The 21,100-nt window shown below is 41.4% G+C and overlaps 1 protein-coding gene across 1 annotated transcript in view; it reads right to left on the bottom strand.

The window, feature by feature from the left end:
* Nucleotides 1–21,100, bottom strand: part of GRPR (gastrin releasing peptide receptor) — a 60,982-nt gene that overhangs the window by 14,218 nt on the left and 25,664 nt on the right. Inside the window, exon 2 of the mRNA XM_061629697.1 lies at nt 18,776–19,223. Within this exon, the coding sequence (XP_061485681.1) occupies nt 18,776–19,223 (448 nt within the window). The remainder of the gene's footprint in view (nt 1–18,775; nt 19,224–21,100) is intronic.

Below are 21,100 nucleotides of genomic sequence, written 5' to 3'. Positions count from 1 at the left end.
CAATTTTTCCAGTTTTAAGTTCAGTTCTCTACAACTTCACTATGGTCTGTGATTTTTTTGAAGTTATCATGAAAATTCATCAGCATTTTAGTGAGAATTTCTCCTAACATACATATTTATATCCAATTTGCCTAATATTCACATTTTTGCAAACCATTTCCCTGCGGTATAGTGTATTTATGAATGCTATATTTGCTAGTACATGCATTTTATGCATTCTTTATCCCAGTATATACATTTCTGTATGCATTACTTGACTGGAGAACTGCATTGGAAATTTTGGAGAAGGGCAAATTTCACAGGATGGCTGTGTTTTCATTCACATCTTGTTTTAGAAAGTGAGAATTAGGTAGGTTCACCTGTAAATGCGAACTGAATCAAATTTCTCCTCCATCCCTAGATACATACAATGCTAACATTCCTGGAATATGGCAACCAAGAATTAGAGTCTCCCTCTCAACCACCTTCTCCCCTGATATGGACTTAAAGAGCAGAGATTGAGCCCAGGGCTGGCCCAAGACAAAGAACTAGATAGTGCTCTCTTCCATATACAGAAGATGACTGGACTGGCAGTTGAATCTTACTTCAGCAGTGGTGACAAGACAATCTCCATTGCACCTGAGGGCAGCAGGGCAGCTTAGGGACTGCAGGGCAGGCTGTGTGGTACCCACCACTCTGCATTCCATCGTCATGCTATCCCTCCCCACCTTTGAGCATCTGATGCCTTCAATTTAGTCCCTGCTCCTGGTTCAATTCATGGCTCCTTCTTTCAGGCAAAAAAATATTCTTCCCTCTGTTTTCTGCCTCATGTTTGATTAAAAATAACAGCAGCTGATGGTCCTGTTGCACAATGAGAACCAAATTTCTCTCCCTGCACTCTCCCCCATGGATCCCGTAAGCAGAACACTTGCAGCACATGTAAGGTTAGCTGTTTCTGAGATAGCAGTTTCTACTATTGTATTTTTCTAATCTATCTCGGGTATTCTGCTTCTGGCTCCCTTCATCTGCTGCGCATGGGCTAGTCTTGACAGAAGCTTGCCAGGCCTTTCTTGTCTTCTGCCTCTTATCCCTTCTGGGCAAATTGGTCCCTGTTTGCACTTTTGGAGCTATTAGCTATTCTCTTTCCCATCCCCACCGCTGTGAGTATGCACACCCACACACAACATTTAACAAAAGGCCCATACATTTTTTTTAAAAAATACACACATACATTTAGATGAGATCATTAGGGAAGGTTTCTAAGGTCCCATCTGCACTATACATTTAAAGCAGTATTATACAACTTTAAACAGTCATAGCTTCCCCAAAGAATCCTGGGAACTTATATTGGAAAAAGACATTGCATTGTCTGTTAATATGTGGAACACATCAATCTATTCCTTCCATGCCCCATTTATAGCCCCTTTTGAGGGCCTGGAAGTACACAAAAGTAGAGCTGTGTACTAGTAAGCTTCAGACTATAAAACGGTGACCTTTCTCATGGGAGGTCACACAGCCTTTCTTTATTACGTCACTTGCCACAATACTAGAGAAGATGAGTTATGAATCCTTAGAAGTGAGAGTGCGACCCACCCAATAACTATACTTCTGCTTTAAAGAAGCAGTCCTCCTTTGAAGTCATGCAGAGAGAGGTTAGTTGACCTAGCACCAACTGTGGCTGGTGTGCTGGTCAGCTCACTTACTCACTGTTTGCTGGCTATAAAGACATAGCACAGAGGCCGGGCTACAGAGCCAGAGGCACAGAAACAAGAGACATCAACCAACACACATCAATGGTATGCCAGAAAGTATCCCCGCCAGAAGGGGGGCTCCCTTTCCTCCAATAGCTGGGGTTTGTAAAGTATTATTTGATATGAAGGGACTTAATGTAATGCTGATCTGAATAAAAGCCACATTGGTTAGCACAGCTGGTGTCAAACCTTATTGCTTATCTGACTTCATCATAAAAGAACATCTATGTTACATCCAGGCAAGCACGTGGGGATGACAGAATAGAACTGTAGTTTGATAAGGGCACTGAGACTTATTAGGTCCCTATTCCCCTCACAGAGCTACAGTTTCCAGAGTTACATGGGAAGAGGGATTGACTGTTAAAACACATTGAAAACTGTAGCTCTGTAATTGGAATGGTGGTCTCCTAATAACTCACAGCACCTTAACAAACTACAGTTCCCAGAATTCTTTGGGGGTGCCATTACCATTTAAAGTGGTATGATACTGCTTTAAATGTACAGTACAGCTGGGGCCAGAGAGAGAAAGCACCTCTGGATCAAGCCTACATTTGTTACAGGTTCACTATTTCAGGAGATTCTGATTTTATAAATGGTTTCTATCCCCTTATCCTTTTTTTTAAAGAAAAAAAATCTTTCGGATTTTAATAACTTAAAAAAAAATGTTCTAAACAATTATACGAAGAACAAAAATCATGCTTTTATTTTTCATACACCAACCCTATAAGGATTTCAGATCTATGGTTTATGAATCATGTCGGGGGGGGGGAGGAAGCAGCTCTGGATCAAGCCTACATTTGTTACAGGTTCACTATTTCAGGAGATTCTGATTTTATAAATGGTTTCTATCCCCTTATCCTTTTTTTAAAAGAAAAAAAATCTTTCGGATTTTAATAACTTAAAAAAAAATGTTCTAAACAATTATACGAAGAACAAAAATCATGCTTTTATTTTTCATACACCAACCCTATAAGGATTTCAGATCTATGGTTTATGAATCATGTCGGGGGGGGGGAGGAAGCAGCTCTGGATCTTCTGGCCCCTCTGTCTCAGTGACATTTGTGGGGAAAATCATTTTGGAGACATCAAATCTTCCCCCTTCCCAAGATCTATTGCTGCCTAATTGCTCATTGTCCACCGCTGATTCCGACCCACTCAACAGAAAACTACAGATACAAACCATTCAAAAGCAATTATTTAATGGTATAATACAGGGGTCAGGATGCTTTCTCAGCATGAGGGTTTCACCCCCTTGTGGGCACCTTCTGGGGAGTGCCTCCCAGTGGTGGACAGGGCCCAACGCAAAAGTGTGCAGAGCAAAAGATGTGACTCTTATCTTTTTTTGATATGTCACATTCCAGTCATGCAAATGTCACAGGTTATTACAAACACCCCCCACATCTCTCCATTCTCCTTCCATGCAAGTAAGAGACATGATTATCATTCAAGGATAAATTTCATCCAGGCAAGGACACTCAAGGGCTGTATGGCCTCTGGAAGTAGTGGTCTGGGGAGAATCCCAAGAACCAAACAGAGAGTCTGAAGGGCTGCATTTTGCCCCTGGGCCTGATGTCCCTCTCCACTGGTATAATATAACACAGGCCACATTATGAAAGATGCACATAACTCACAACTATTTATTCATGAGTGAAACTGGCAGAGTTCTTGGGCATATACTTTCTAGTAATGTAGCTAGATTGCAGTCGGGCAGCCAGTACTATAGTTTTGTTATTCCAGTACCTATGCTATGATTACCAGCCTAATGTAGTCACACACCTATGCTCATCCATCTACAAAGCCAAAACATAAGAATAACAGGAGAAGCAAGAGCTAGTGTAGCAACAGCAGCCACAACTGCCCAAGCAACCATGGCAATGCCAATGCCATCCACCAATCATGAGCTCTCTCCCCAATGGCAGCCCCACTTTACCTATGCACAGAAGGCACCAATCAGTGCAGAACACCCCCATGATGTCACCCTGCCCATTACACACACCCCATCCTCACACACAAATACACAACTAGGCAGCCAGGAAGGAAGCACAGTTCCTTCCCCTTAACATGCCTTATGGTGCCAAAGAGGAGGTCACTGTCTGTCCTCTTCCCTCCATCTGATGCTTGCAGTGTTGCTACAGCAGTCATCCAGGTGTGGTAGCCTTGGGACATTTTACCAGGTGCTAGAAGAAGGAGATGCTTCCATTCCTCTTTCCTGCCACCAACACCAAGGTAATAGCAGTAGCCTGGTAAATGGGGGAGGGAGGAGTTGGAGGCTGCTGAAGGGGTGAGAAGGAGGAGGGAGAGATGAGTTCTTCTGTGGCCCAGGTTAAAATTGTGCAGCAACACAGGTAAGGGCCTTCTCAGTGATGGCATTTGACTATGAAACTCATGTCCAGGATATGGCTGGCAGCTTTTCCATCTGTTCACTCTTGCTTTTGCTGAACACTACTGCCTGAGGTTATGGTTTTAATGTTGTACTGTGTTTTCTCTGGTTATTAAGTTACTGCGGTTTTTTAAAATAATCCTTGCTGTGCTTTATATTGTTTTCATTTTAATGCACCCCACTCTGGGACTGCCTTGGCAATGAAGAGCAGGCCATAAATATTTTAAATAAACAAACACATAAAATGTGATCTAGAGGAGAATTCCAGAGACATAACACTTGCCTCGTATTGAAGGTAATTGTTGCAAGCTGCTGAAGTTCACAGTCCATGTTTGAAAATGGTGGACTGCTGGTAAATAAGTACTGGAATCGGTTCTATGTAGGAAATGGTAAATGTTTCACACCACTACGTTCAACTGTTGAAAACTTTCTGTATTTGTTCTCTTTGTTCAAGTTTTTCCATCTATGGTTCCATACCTATTGGTCTTGGTCTTAAATATTAGCAATTAATTCTCAAACAGCCAGTGTTAACTTTGAAATAATTGTCCACTGACAAGACATACAAATAGAATACAGTTTATTTCCAAAAATGAAAGAATCAGGAAAAACTGTGGAAAAGCTGTGTGAAAAAAATTACTTGTACATTAATATTCTTCCATTCTATATACTTGGATTATCTCATTTTAGAGGGTGCAAAAAAATTAGCTAGCATCCTAGGAGTAAGGCCATATAGAATCACAGAATCATAGAATAGTAGAGTTGGAAGGGGCCTACCCCCTGCTCAATGCAGGAATCCAAATCAAAGCATTCCAGACAGATGGCTGTCCAGCTGCCTCTTGAATGCCTCCAGTGTCAGAGAGCCCACTACCTCTCTAGGTAATTGGTTCTATTGTCGTATGGCTCTAATAGTTAGGAAGTTTTTCCTGATGCTCAGTCGAAATCTGGCTTCCTGCAACTTGAACCCATTATTCCGTGTCCTGCACTCTGAGACGATCGAGAAGAGATCCTGGCTCTCCTGTGTGTGACAACCTTTCATGTACTTGAAGAGTGCTATTATATCTCCCCTCAGTCTTCTCTTCTAAAGGCTAACCATGCCCAGTTCTTTCAGTCTCTCCACACAGGGCTTTGTTTCTAGTCCCCTGATCATCCTTGTTGCTCTCCTCTGAACCCATTCCAGTTTGTCTGCATCCTTCTTGAAGTGCGGAGACCAGAACTGGATGCAGTACTCAAGATGAGGCCTAACCAGTGCTGAATAGAGGGGAACTAATACTTCACATAATTTGGAAACTATAGGTGGACATAAGTGGGCACGCCTATCAGAAAAAAGAGAGACGCATCTGTGAAAACTCCAAGGCTCTGTTGGCATCAAACTTTCTTTCTGAGGTCAAATATTCAACGGTATTCAGATTTAAAAAATAAAATAAAATTGGCAGTGTCTTATACCAGGTCAGACTATTTGTCCATCTAATACTGTGTTCCAGAGCTTGGAAAAGTTACTTTTTTGAACTACAACTCCCATCAGCCCAATCCAGTGGCCATGCTGGCTGGGGCTGATGGGAGTTGTAGTTCAAAAAAGTAACTTTTCCAAGCTCTGCTGTGTTCTATACTGGGAGTAGCCAACATGATGACCTCTAGATGTTTCCTAACTCCCATCAACCCCAGCCAGCATGGCCAATGGTCAGGGCTGATGATAGTTGGTGTCCAACAACATTTGAAGGGCACCATATTGGCTACCCCAGGTCTACTTTGATTGCAGCAGTGCTCTACAGAGATAGTCCTGCACTCTTCACCCCACTCCCATAGCCCTCCTTATTTCACACACATAATTCTGGCAGATATGGATTTGGCCCTGAGTGCCCAAACCCAACCACTAGCTGTGTCATGTCAGCAAGAATATAAAGGGAAACCTAGAAAGCTGTCATATACCAGGTCAGATGATTTGCCCGTCTAGCCCAGTATTTCTTGTTCTGACTGGCAGCAGTTTCCCATGGTCTCGAGTTGGCAAATCACCCGCTATCTCTGAGTAGATTAGCTTTTGGGAGAAGAGAACTTTGGAGGCACATTGAATTTTTACAAAGCATCTTTGCAAGATCTATCAATGCATCCTCAGATATCAAATGTCCAAGAGTATGAAGAAAAATTCTGTCCCCTCCACCCAATATCCTACTAAATGAAGCAGCTCCCAACACTAGCTTTTGCAGATATTTTTAATCTGGAATTTATGACAGATACTTTGAGTCATGAATCTCAAAGGACCCACAAACCTTAGAATATCCCAACGAATGTTAGGAACCATGGAAAGCTACTAATAAATATTATTTGTTATGAAACAGTATATTTTCCCCATGGAACAACAGTGTATCTGGGGGGGGAAATCAGTAAAAATCAAGCTAGGGCCCAGACACGATGCTCACTGAACATGCCTATGACCCACCAACTACACTCTCTTCTGTTTCAGTGTGCATGTATATATAGAGACACATCCATAAAGAGACAGAGAGATGGACAGAAATATGCCACTCTCCACATAGTGGCACTACCAGAATAATTCCCTTGCAGAAGAGCCTCACTTAGCAAGGACTCTGTTCTCCCTAGCATCCTGTTTTTATCCCTAGCATATGTTTTTAACCTTTTTTAAAAAGATGTCTTGAAAGCTTTTTTTAAAAAAATGTTTTTAAAGATGTTTCTTTTAATGTATTTTAAAGTCTGTTTTTATGATGTTTTAAAGTTTTTTTAGCGCTTTTGTTTGCTGCCCTGGGCTCCTGCTGGGAGAAAGGGTGGGCTATAAATCAAATAAGAAAATAAATAAATAAACAAATAATGATTAATCCAGTCTCAGGCTAAGCTATGTGAGCTAATAGCAATTGTTCTCGCACAATCAAACAGTCTCTCAAAACTGACAATCCAATGTTATCAGTAATTAACATCCAGCTCAAGGACTCCCTCCTGACTTTTTTAGATATTCAGACACAGGTCCCCTTGGGGATGCCATGAGCTGCTCTCTGTCAAAAGAACCCTCAATTTCTTCAGTCAATTAATATTGTGTTTGTACAAATATAAAACTCACCAAAAAAGGGGTTCTTTTGTTAGATAAGATATGCCACCAAGTAGGGCCTTAACAAAATTGTTTTTTTTTATTTGGGGAGGGGGGGTTAACTGTGTTTATTTTTAAAAAATTGTGACACTGAAAACAAATGGGAAGTTGATACAGTGATAAATGCCTTTTCCCCGGTTACCATTTACCTGGAAAGGCAAGAACACAGTGGAAGACAGCCCCAGGTATGCAGCTATAAACATTATGATTCAAATGTTTCCTAGAACAGGAGAGGGATACAAACATTTGCATTACTGGAGATAAATGTCTTCTTGATAGATGTCTCTTATAAAAATATCCTTGTGAATGGAAAAGTACTACTTGTAACTTGGGTCCATCTGCACTATACATTTAAAGCAGTATAAATAAATAGTAAACAACCCATTGTCTACATGTTTTGTAGTCTAGGCTGGCATCTATGCTCACCTATCTGGGGAATGGAAAATGAAACTACTCAAATAGGTTGCAATCATCTACGAAGTGTTGCAGAACTACTTCCCCCACATGAATACCTGTGCGTAAGAAAGACAAGAAAATATACAGGATCTTGCTCTTTTACTCAGTAATTGGTGAGCCCCGTAAAAATATATTTCTCCATCTCATCAATGGCCACAACTGCACCAACTATTTAAAGCGCTATTGTACTGCTTTAAACAGTCATGGTTTCCCCTCAGGAATCCTGAGAACTGTAGTTTGTTAAGCACGCTGAGACTGAGAGCTGTTAGTAGACCACTACTCCCCTCACAGAGCTATGATTCCCAGATTTTTCACGAGTCATAATTCAAGTTCTGACTCAACATATTTAAAAATGCAGCAAGGCAACTTTTATAAAACTGAGCCCCGTCAAAAGGAAATGTGAACAAAAAGGGGGCGAGGTTCTTCCAGCTTAGAATTGATTTTAAAAAAAGGAAAGGGAACCACTCATCAAAGAACTTGCCCCGTCTGATTTCCTCCCTAGCCAATTTGCATTGCTATTTCAATTGATCAGCCAGTGCTTCTTGCCACACCCTTTCCTACCATCTTTGAACTTACTTGACCCTTCCAAGGGTCTACTCATGTAACCCTTCAGCCTATGACTACTCAGTTGTGTGTGCCCACAAAAATGCTGCAGGATTTGACTTTTAGCAGACCATGGCAGGTATCACTGTTGTCGGTGACATGCCAAAAGCTGAATCTTGCAGAAGTGCTTGCTGAAACCTGCAACCAGGGATGGAAGAGAATTCTGGTCTGCATTTTTAAGCATACTGACTTAATTCACACCTCCCAGAGTAATATTCAGATCACAAAATAACTATCCTTCAAATTTTGCACTTCTTCACATTTTGCAATACAGCTCTCTGCTTGAACAATGTATCAAAATGTGTAAATAATGTGCATTTTAGAATAAAACACTTTAGAAATGCATACACGAGATAACATCAATGTTGAAATAAATATTTTGGGATAAAATACAGTGTATGTATTTAAGTATGCATTGAAATCTGAATTTTCACATGGATTTTTTAATTCTTGTTTTAAAGCAGATCAGTGCAGAAATAGGAGGGAAGAAACTTATGAAGAAATACATGCAAAATGGACACAGCCTGGCAATAGACTGGTCTGTCCATCTTTATGTGCAACTGCCACATGTCCTGATGCTCACATGTGCAGACGCTTATTTTCACAGCTCCTATTATTTCTAGTTAGAAATATTTAATTTCTATGATTATAGAAATTATTGTTTGACAAGCAGCTCAAGGAGCATAACGTTCAACACATTGATGTGTTTTCATTCACTCCATCAATGGGCTGCTGCAACATATCCTGTACTATTTAAAGCCTTTCTCTTCAAAGGGATGATCTTCCTAAATGACTGAACCGCTAGTGATTTATTTGATATGTAATTTTCTCATGCAGCACACAGAGAGATTCACTGAAAAGGAAATTCAGCCTATTTTCCCAGTTGGAATTGGATAGAATACAAAGCATAGAAAACTGCCCACTGCCATAGGTCCAAGCAAGAATCAGAGTCCAGAAGGAGGCACTATTATATATAAATGACATGCACACATTCATGGTGGCATTTTGTGCAGGGGAAAATGTGTGAAACAACACTTAGGCTTGCTTTTCTTTTGCTGTGCCCCATGACTGGTCCTTCTATTCCCAGGAACTACCAGTGAGTGAGAGCCACATGGCCCAGTGCTTTGGAGATGGAACTGAAATCCCCTCTTCCATTGCCACAGCCAGTGTCACATTCACAGCCCCAGTGCCCATGCCAGCCAGGGCAGAAGGTGGGGGAAACTAGGGAAAAGGCCCTTTTGCTGCACCAACTCCCAAGCTGTTATGGTGTACTCATCCAGGGTCACGGGGGGGTCGTAGACCTGTTATATTTTGGGGAGCAGGGTTCCAGCCAGGTCCCTATGTATAAGCCAATCAGAATGAAAATTAGCCACTGAGAAGAGTCCTTGTCCTTTCGTGCTGATTGGAGTCAATCAGAGTGAAAGGAGGTGAGTCAGCCACTGAGAAGACTCTTCTCAGTAGCTAACACAGGCTCCCCTTTCAGGCTGATTGGCTCCTAGGGATGTCTGTTGTAGTGGAGTGTGGACTCACAAGATGACAGGGAGAGCAAGGGAGATGAGGGAAAGTGGAAAAAGGAGTGTGGATGTGAGGGGGTGTGGCATGACTATCATGAAAAGACCCTGCATTTCTGAATTTGCCACCACACTACTGATGGCAGCATAGTTTACACAAGATCCAGTAGATCCTGTGCTAGCCTAGCCCTGTCTCCCCAACCCCAAAACATCCTCGGGATTTTGCTAGATACCACTGCCAGGGATGCTGCCAGAAGTTGCTTCCACATGGCCGCTATTTGGGCAGGCTCATTGAGGTACTACTTACTGGTGGGGCTTCCCTGCCAGCAGTGGAGGTCCTCTGCTGGTGAAGGCTGGCAGATCCAGGAAGGGCTGAGCGAAGAACATTTTCCCTTCATCCAGACCCCCTCCTGCACAGCAGATCTGGGTGGGGTTTGGATTGTTCTGTTATACTTTAAGTTGCCCACACTAAAAGTGAAATAATAGTGTATGGATGCCTTGTAAGACTCGATTTCTGATCCCTATTCCGGCCCCATTCTGGCATAAAGGTCACTATGGGGAAAGCCACTCTTAGTCTAATCTACCTCACATGATTGTTGTGAGGGGAAATGGGATAATCCCTATAAATGTTGCTCTAAGCACATTGGGGAAAGGACAGCCTACGGCTACAACTGTGATTGGTTTCAAAAATTAAAAGGGTATTTTTTGTGCTTGATCTACATCGCAAGGTCATTTTTGTGAGAATAAAACATTGGAAGGCAATGAAACAGTCCTCTGCAATGCTGCAGTGTACCTCAACCCTAAACAGATAGCCAATTGAAAGTTCCTGAACAATGTGCAAATGAGAGAGGGGAAAATCTTTATTCTAACATATAGACTATTTTCTAAAGTTGTTTAGCTTCTGCATTGATGTAACATCTGTATTATTTAACATCTGTACAGCACTTTCAAGTGTTCAAAGTGCTTCATGTGCATTACTTACTTGTAATCCTTAGAACAAGGTAAGTCGATATTGTTAATCCCCTTATTGCAGATAGGGGGGAGGCAAGTGGTGAGTGTAAGAAAATGTATGGCTTGCTTACGGCCACCTATTGAGTTCATGGCAGAGGCAAGATTCAAACTAATTAGTATCTGGCTGAGTACACACCATAGATTTAAAGCGCATTTTTTCACTTCAAAGAATCCTGGTAACCATAGTTTGTTAACGGTGCTGGGAATTATATCCCTGTGAGGGGTAAACTACAGCTCCAGATTCCTTGTGGGTTGGGAATGTGCTGTAAATGTGCTTTACATGTATGTTTGGTGTGTGTGGCCAATTCTCCGCACCAGCTCTTGATCACCTCCTATCATGAGCATAACTGTTTAATAAGCGATGTAGATTATAGCCACTATAGGTGCAGGATTCCACTGTGCAGCAGCATCCTACATTTGATGTTCTTCACTTTGGTCATTGTTTATAATTGGTGAAAAGACTCAGATGCTCCTATTCCACAGTTCTTTCCAGCTAATTCTCAGTGTATGCTGTGAATTTGACCCCCTTTTGTTCTTTTTCCAAGTGTCATACAAAAGTGTAACATCCATAAATGTACCGGCCTTTCTATGAGCATGCATAACTGTTCCTCTCTTCTTTCATTTCAAGTCCTTTGTCCTTCCCTTTTATATGCTAATAGCACCAGATTTACAAAAAATGCCTTACGCAATAGCAACCATGCATTATCTTACTGCATTTCTGTTCTCTCCCTACCGTAATCTCATTCTTTATTTTCCCTCCCCTGGGTCAGTTTTAGACACAGAGTCCCCAATAGATGGGTTTTTAAAAAGCATTTACCTGTGCTGATACTTTATGAAGAAAGTGCAATGCTTTAAAAAAAACCTTGCAAAAAAAAAAAAAAGCCTGCAAAAGTTATGCCATGTGTTTGGCGTATTTTACTCCTAAGAAGAAATCAGCCCTTCTAAATTATGAAAGTTTTACTGTTCCGTTGCCTGAAATTTATTTTTACACATTGCAGGCAAATACTGTAGATAAGTGGCTATTTGCAAATCTGATTTAAAATACCCTTCGGTTATGCACAAAATGTGCACAGTGCTATCACCATCTATCTAAGCTACATGAAGCTGCCTGTTGCATGAATGTGGACAGCTGCACAGGATGAGATAGCAGTCTTTTAAGCATTGCAATGCCATGTAAAGCATTGGCATGGGTCAGCTCAGCAGTATGTACAGTGGGAGCAGAAGTGGGCAGTTCTGAACCTTTGAATCTACGTGAGGAAGAGTGTACAAGCTTAAGATTCATGATGAAGAAAAAGTATTTGAAATTGGCTGCTTCAAGACTTACTCAAATCCATTTGAGGAAGGACCATTGCTTACTTGCAGAGCATCTGCTGTGCATGCAGAAGGTCCCGGATTCAACCACCAGAATTTCCAGGTAGGGCTGGGAATGTCCCCTGTCTGCAACTCTGGAGAGCCGCTGACTGTCAGTGTAGACAGTACTGAGCTAGATGGACCAATGATCTGATATAGTAGAAGGTGACTTCCTATGCTCCTGTGTACACTGATTCTGCCTACCCCAGAGCTTGGAAAAGTTACTTTTTTGAACTACAACTCCCATCAGCCCAATCCAGTGGCCATGCTGGCTGGGGCTGATGGGAGTTGTAGTTCAAAAAAGTAACTTTTCCAAACTCTGGACCCTCACTGAACACGAAGAAAAAGACTGTGTGAGGGGCAAGGAGTATATTTCTCTCCGCTAACAGATGCCACCCTGGGCTCCTGCTGGGAGGAAGGCCAGGATATAAATTAAATAATAAATAAATAAATAAATAAATAACATTTCTTGGGTAAATATATTAATATTGTTCTTTGTATGTTCTGAGAGTATCCAGGAGTGCGCTATGACAAACCCCGTTTCTTCTGCCCGGCCTACTGAGCAAGCCAGTGTTGAAATGGCCAACAGGGAAGGGAGTTCCTCTTGTGGTCCCACCACTCTCTGAAGCATGGGGGACAGTGGTGGGTGATAGGGGCTCCTCAGTGGTGGTGCCCCATCTCTGGAATGATCTTTCCCCCAAAGTAAGTCTGGTGCTGACAATCTTTACCTTTTGGCAATGCTTAAAGACACATCTCTTTGCTCAGGTGTTCGTGTTCTGCTCAGCTGTTGTCTTATATCCTGTAATTAATATTATTTTATGCACAAGAAGTTGTTCATTTGCACTTTGTTAATATTTAGCTGATGTTTTATTTTGTTTTTAATGCTGTTATTCTGCTGTGTGGGTAATAGGTACATTTGATGAAAGGAATGATTATAAATGGAATGGAATGGAATAAATAAAGAAAATCATCTCACCAATTCTTATATTTTAAGAGAAGCAAGTCAGTGTGTTGCAATTCCATTCAATACTTGTTTTATTCTGGCGCAATGAAGCTCCAATTCATAACCAGGATTGGTAGGTGCCACAAACAAACCCTCGATGCCCATGTAACTGTAACCGTTTCTCATATTGAAATGTTTATCCTTCTGAGCTTCCTGCAACCACTGCAGTCCTTTGGTTGACACCCACAAATGCCATTTGCTTCGGTGGTGAATAAACATGCTGCTCACAAGGGCTCTGGGCCAGGTGTGCTTAAACCACCTGCTCTCACTCAGCAGCTAATTCAGAACGCTCTGGGTGTTTACACTGTGTGGTTCAGATGGGGAAGGCAGGTGAAGAAATGTAAACTACAAAGCTGGATGTTATGAAGTCCTGCACTGTATTGACAGAGTGGCAGGCGACACAGGATGTAAGTTTCTGGGAATCAGTCATATCTAGCTATACACATACACCAGGCACAGACTACAATAGGCCCTATTCAGAATCAATCACCAGAAAGCAACTTTCTAGGATCTCATACCAACTGCCTGTACAATTATTGTGGATGAGGAAATTTATTTATTTTATTTATTTATTACATTTATATACCGCCCCATAGCTGAAGCTCTCTGGGCGGTTTACAGCAATTAAAGACTCAGGTTTGGACTTTTTTTTTTTTTAAAAAAAGGGGGGGAATTTACACAGGAAATGTCAATTGCTTTTGGTAAGCAGTTAATGTTATTACATTTATATCTCACCTTTCCTCCACTGAGCTCAGTGCAGCATGCATGGTTCTCTTCCCTTTTATTTGTACCACAGCCCTGTGAGGTGGGTTAGGGGGAGAGAGTGTGATGGATCCAAGGTCCCCCAGTGAACTTTGCAGCAGAATGGGGATTTGAACCAGGCTTGCCCAGTTCTGAACTGGCACTCCAACAGCTAGAGTCTAACCACTACACTGCACTGGTGTAAAGGATAGAGTGCAATGTCAAGCTTTGCCTATGTGCCCAGCTGTTTCCCCCAATGGACTTATATGCATAGGCTCTATTTTCCATCATCGACCGTGCATGTGCAACATATGCACAAATGCTGTGTGGCCAGTAGATTTGCAACTGAGACCTTAAAAGAACCTGTAGCACCCTTAAACTCAATTGTCAATTCTGCATTTTAGAAGCAGGAAGGTATCAAACTGGCATATGCTTGAAAAGGCAAACTCCTAGACATTTTAACAGCTTCACAGTATTGATTCTCTGATATGCACTCACTACCAAACATACTGTCCATGCTGTGGCCTCTTGCACCCATTGAGAAGGGAGCGTCTGATTTCAGGCATCCCTGCTCTCTCCTAATCAGGTAATCGCCATTGCTCATGTTGACCGTACAGACCACTTATCTGTTGGGAGAGATCTTTGCGCAAAGCTGTGTGTTTAAAGCCTGAGCAACAATCTCTGGATCTCTTTACCTCTTTCAAAAATACCAGTTCGCACCAATTCCTTCCCTTCCCTTCCCTTCCACCTCCCTGCCCCCCCCATAAATGATTAGCTTCACAGCACATGTTGTACTTAAGATACTGGAAAGGGGTCAGGAAAAAATTATCTGGTGCAATATTTAGAGGGTTTCTTTCAAATATTTCTTAAACAGAAGAAATACTTTGTTGAAATAAACTAACTATTTAATCTATTCCAGTATCCAAATCGTGGCAGTGGTCAGTTTTAACTGGATTGAATGTGGTGTGTGTACAGGGCACTAACAGAGCACTCCAGTTGCTGCCAAAACAGTTTCTTCCTTATTCCACCACTCAGCTATCAGGAGGTTTTTGTCAAGGGAATGTGTACTCTCTGACCTACCAACATTGCTGCTGTCTGTGGCTCTGACCTGGCAAGCTCTGTTGAGCTCACCATATGCAGGAATGTTTGTGTTCTCTTTGATGACTAGAAGAGTGCTCAGGGCATGCAGATACTATCCCTTCACACATATATAGCATTGCTCTCCATAGACGAGAACAAAACAACTATGTGGTGGGGTAGTGGTAAATTTTGAAGTGCAGACACTTATCATGACTGCCTCCATAGCCACACTCCTAAGGAGAGCCCCAAAATGCAGGCAGCTGTCTTGATCCAAACACTTTGGTTAGGGAGACCTAACTTTGCATTCCTGATTAGCCATGAAAATTACAGCCAGCCAGTGTCTGAGCCTCGACCACTTCACAGGGTTATGATGAGGATAAAGTGGGTAACCCACACCTTGCACTTGGTGGTGAATAGGTAGGATGCAAACACAAACAAAATCTCTTAATAACACTGTAGGATTCCAATATGTATGTAGGGATGTCAGAGAATTAAGCTGGGAACAGAAGTTGCTGATGTTTGCTTATTCATCCCATTTCCAGAATGGAAATCAGTCCAGTAAATACAATCTGTATTCACTGTTGTTGTTGCTTCCAGTCAGCAAACATTACATAACTGATTACACTTTCCCCTCATTTGCATTGTGTTTCCTTTGCATTGAAATGAATGCGGTAGAATAATGACAATGTGGTTTACATAATTAACATAATAAATTACTGGTATGTTATGTAATTTCGCTACAGCAGACACCGAGACAAATATAATCCTTTTTTGCCAGAAGATGAACTGCAGCAGAACAGAAACAGTGCTGCGTGCAACAAATTCAGGGGAAAATGGGAAACGATGCCTTCTAACATTCCTACATATATGTAATGTAAAGAACAGACACCTTTGTGTCTTTTAGAATAGCACCAGAAAAGCTCCTGTCAGGTATATGGATGATTGCAACATGTCCTTTATTGCAATCCCCCAAGCTTGCCACACTGAGAAACACTGTTCCTGTAGATGATGCCATTGCTCCTGGTGTAAAAAAAGGTGTAAGAGCTACACCATTTCCTACCACCACCATTACCATCCCTGCATTCTTGCACCACTATCCCACTGCAGCTATGCATATTTTTGTGGATACCTCCTGAGCTTGTTTAGCCCTTTTTGCTCCAAACATCAGTTGTAACTTCATTTGTGTTGATTTCACTGACTTCCCTTTAGTTGTAATAGTATATATTAATGGAGAAGGGCTGTAGCTCAGTGGTAGAGCAGCCACTTTGCATGCAGAAGGTCCCTGGTTCAATCCCTAACATCTGCAGGTAAGGCTGGGAAAAAACAAACCCTTGTTTGAAACCCTGGAGAGCGGTTGCCGGTCAGTGTAGACAGTGGGTGACATTCAACTGACTTCTTGCTCTAGTGCTAAGGTTAACAGTAACACAGTGGGGCTTCCCCCCTTCTCTCCATGTGCCACCCCAACCTCTGCTCCAGAGGATTAGGGGAAGCCCCAGAACAGGTTTAGGGGGTGTGCAAGGGGAGGGGAGGGGGAGATAATTCTGTCGCACAAGGAGAAATCCTTGCACTGATGGAATGATTGCCTTCACGCTAGGCTGAATATAACCCAATACTGAACTAGATGGACCAATGGTTTGACTTGGTGTACAGCAGCTTCCTATGTTCTTAATGCTATTTTCCAGTTAATTTATTGATTTTATAACTCCTCTCTTCTCTCTCCTTATCTATTTCATTCCTACACTGAAAGGCTGAATCTTTTTAGCTTTTTCTTGTATGGTGTGCATTCTTTACTCATTTGCCTCTGTCCTTCTAGGATGGTCCATGCACAAAAAACTAGTTTTGATATATGTCTTATCCTTCTGAAGAATTCTTTGCATCCACAATAAGGTGTCTGCAGAAGAAGAAAAATCCCTTTATCCATCACTCAGATGGGAGTGCATCTGCCAAAGAGATTACGATTGCTGTCAGTTCTCTGATAATGCTGATCATCTACAGGAGAGGGGAGCTTTATTTCTACCTCAGATCTTGAACCAGTAGCTTTCTGTCAAGGCTGTGCCAGCTAGGCAGCCTTGCTGACCTCCCATTATTTAAAAACAAATATCCAGAAGGAATCTCAATCTCCTGCAATAGAATAATCAGTTTCCTTTGCAAGTAGTTTCTGAGGTGGAAGAGCCATGACAGGATGACTATAGTTCACATGCTTAAATGATGTAAAATCCCTCACTAGGATTAGAGGCCATCTTTTAAATCAAAAGATAAATTGCTTTATCCTGTGACTCTTAAGGGGAAAAGTGACTCTTGGTGATAGCCCTTCCATCCAAATATCATAGCTGAAATCAACCTGTAGAAGAGGCCAGAAGGCCAAGACATTTAGCTCCCTGTCAGTCTTCTCCCCATGCCTCCTCCTTATAGCAGAGCTGGTCAACTTGTGGCCATTCAGATACTGCTGGACTACAACTCCTATCATCTCTGACCATTGGCCATGCAGGCAGCTAGAGTCCAACAACAGGGGAAGGCCCACAGGTTGCTCACACCTGCCCTACAGATTCAATACATGCACACGAGTGCACACACACTTCAGCCAGATCGTAGTGTGCCAAAAGCAAGGGGATGTCCCCCAAATAGGTAGCTCAGGATGAATAATTGAGCAAATTAACCACTTACTACAGTAAAGGCAGATAAGACAGAAGCAGGGGAAGTGCTTCTGTGGAGATCCCATTCCAGTACAATCCTATGCATGCCTATTGAGAAATAAGTTCCACTGAATTTGATTACTGTTCTACAAATATTGTTTCATTGAACATACCTAATTAGCTTTATGCAGCAAAGGGCTCACTTATTTCCCATGTATATGAAGAATACAGAAGGTGGTGGTGGACAACTGACTTCCTTTACTAGACAAATTCCCAGTGAGTTGTTAACATAGGATTGTTTCTGTTCATTCAGTTGAACTCTTCTTAATTGTACAAGGACCTTGTTAATTGCAGATAATCTGACTATCTGCAAAGTTCTGTCATAGACATCAAATCTGTGTAGGAAACCTCTGGTACAAATGGCATGAGAACATTTTAAAGTGTGCAAAATCAAGAAAGAAGATTTGCACCTAAAGTCTACTACCTTTCATTTTGCAACTTTCATTCTGAATGTTTCTAGAAATGGGGTTTAGCAATGTACAGAAGCTTTTAGGTGCTTCCTCTATGAACAGTCTTCTACTTACGTTCCTAAAATGTAAAGGGAAATTAGTTTTCCAAATGATAGATGAATACAACTCCATCTTTATAGCTTTCAGTTCATCACATAAAATTTGAAAACCTGTTGATTGTAATAGATTCTAAATCCATTTATCTGGAAGGAAATCTTTCAACAGAATTGATATGCAGGTAAGTGGCCTTAGGATCATAGCCTAATGCTGGTGAAATGAAATGGGTCTATTTATGATATGAATAATGAAATCCCAGTTCTCTGGGCCCATCTTAATTTTTAAGAATCGTATTAATTGTTAAATATTGTTTTCAATTAATTAAAAAAATAAAAGTAGTTCAATTATGGCAAAACACATAAAAAACACTGAAGGTAAAGGGTTTGGAAGTTTCCACCTTGCAAAAGATAGTTATTTTGTTATGTCTCACCCATAACCTGAGGTACTGATTTTATGCTATCCAATATTATTATTTAGTTCTTTGTTGTAAGCTTGTCAGAGAGAGGAAAAAAGAGAAATAACTTCAATCATATCTAAAACCAAACTTGATTTACGAGAGCCCTGACTTTATAACAGATCATACTATACCTCAAGAAGACTTTCCGGCAGATGCTTACCTGTCAGCAGAAAGAGCCATGAGTGTAAAGACAGACACCCCCACTGAAGTGAGCTGTATGAAAGGGATAAGTTTACATCCAACCCGACCAAACAGCCATTCAGCTGACAGGTACCTGCTGGCATCCACAGGAACACAGGTGAGCAAAAGAAGCAAATCTCCAAAAGCCAAACTTGAAATGAACAAGTTAGGGACATTTCTCATGGACTTCACCGTACAGAAGATTTTGATCAGTGTAATATTGCCAACTAGCCCTATCAAAATGATGATCCCATAAATAGTTGGAATTGCATATAGGAATGGATAGTAAAACAAGTCCTCACCCAGGAGGGACAGATTTGTATGCTGAGCAGAAGAGATGTTGCAAAGAATGTCATCCAATTCCACATCTAGCGAAATGCACTTCTCAGAATCCATTGTCAAAATTGGAAGTACTACAAAATAGTTGCCTGGTTATTTAAAAAAACAAAAACAAAGGAAAACCTCATAAATTCTTTTGAGCTGATTTCGTCCCTTAGTAGTTATTGGCAGAAGTGTGATATATGATGTGATTTATCGTAGAAGGAAACACATACACAAGAAGAAGCTCAGCCCATTCAAACAAGGAAGCATCAACATAGTTTCTGCTCCAAAACTTTGTTCTTTTTCCTGGTTGTTAGGCCTAGGAATAAGTACTTCCCCAGTATGCAAAGACTGAGAGGTGAAATCTATGCAAAGCCGCCCATAGTCCAGTACCAAGACTCTTGGTGAGATTTCAGTGTCGAACCGAGTGGATCACATTTTGCAAGAACTTTTGGCAGTTGCTGCTCTTTCCCTGCCTTTTCAGTTCCTGCACTTGCAGGCTGCGTTTACAGCAAAGGTAAGGACCAGCTCTTTTAAACACTAAATCCTAGAGGCAGGATCTTTGGAACGTCAGCTCTCTTCCTACTTCACACCATAGCAAGCTTCCTTCTGTGAGTACAGTTGATATAGGAAAGTGCTGTTCTGTTTTTGGAGAATGCCAGCCACCTACTGGACAATTTCATCACTGCCTTACAAAATATGCTTTAAAATATTCTTGAATCCCTGTAACACACTTTTGTTGAGATTGTTTTTATGTAGGATGCATAAGTGAAAAGAGCCTCACTCTATTTCTTACTACGTTTATTTTAAGAGGAGAACTAAAGACATCAAATGATTTCTCACTCTACAAATGTGATATGCTCAAGGAGTCTAGAATTTCTGCACTGAACCATCTCAGATACTCAAGCAATTCACTCTGTTCCATCCAAGATTATGCAAATTGGGTCTGTTTCCCTATAGACTGTAACCTTGTTCGCACTTACCTAGGACTAATCCTCCCTGAACGCAGTGGGACATACTATTCAGTAACATACCTGGATTTTAGCTATACATCTATTTGATATGACCAGTGTAGGATTCTTTTTGATTCTCAGTTGAAGGGGTTGGAGTGGGGAAGGGAGTTTGCGGAGAGATTTTCTACAGAACTGCTAAGTATGTGTCCAATATAGGAATCTTTCCAAAATTCTCTTTATCTGAATTTCTTCCTGGATTTTGGAAGTCTGAATTACCTGGCCTCGTTTCCAAAGCAGAACTCATAGGATCACCTTACCCCATATGTGCCCAATCAACTGCTTTGATCTGCAGAACTGGCACTGTTTACAGGTGCCAGATAATACTTATCCCACACTTGTAAGATATCAATGTTTCACTGTGGCAGCACCTACACTTTGGTACTCCCTGCCTATTGACCTTAAGCAGGCAGCTCTGCTGTCCTCTTTTTAGCACCTCCTTAAAATATTTTTGTTTAGGCAAGCCTATCCAGACACAAAGATGTTAATGTGTTTTAATCTCTTTTTAGCTTAGTGTTAATTTAAATTATCTTTTACATGTTTTAATTACTTGTTTTTAACTGTTGTTTAATGCAGAGCCTCGTGGATGCTCAGTTTGCTGCTGCTTTCCATAGGATCATAGGAAGCGGCTTTCTATTGAAACAGAACCTTGGTCCACGAAGCTCAGTATTGTCTATACTGACTGGCAGGGGCTGTCCAGGGCTTCAGACAGGGGGGCTATCCCAGCCGTACCTGGAGATGTCAGGGATTAAACCAGGACCTTCTGCATAGAAAGCAGATGCTCTGCTATGTCCCTTCCATTCCTTCATATCTCACCTCTACACACACAACTAATGTTAAGGGGTGTATTAATAAACCATGCAAAAGAAAAGAAAAAATCTTGATTTGATGGTAGGCACGACTGTATTTTGATTCTTTTTGTGCCTCATTTAACAGATTCATGTACACTTGTTGGCATTGATAAAACACTGGGG

The sequence above is a fragment of the Rhineura floridana genome, chromosome 5 (assembly GCF_030035675.1).
Source record: "Rhineura floridana isolate rRhiFlo1 chromosome 5, rRhiFlo1.hap2, whole genome shotgun sequence".
NCBI lineage: Eukaryota > Metazoa > Chordata > Lepidosauria > Squamata > Rhineuridae > Rhineura > Rhineura floridana.
This window is presented reverse-complemented; position numbering and strand designations above follow the sequence as displayed.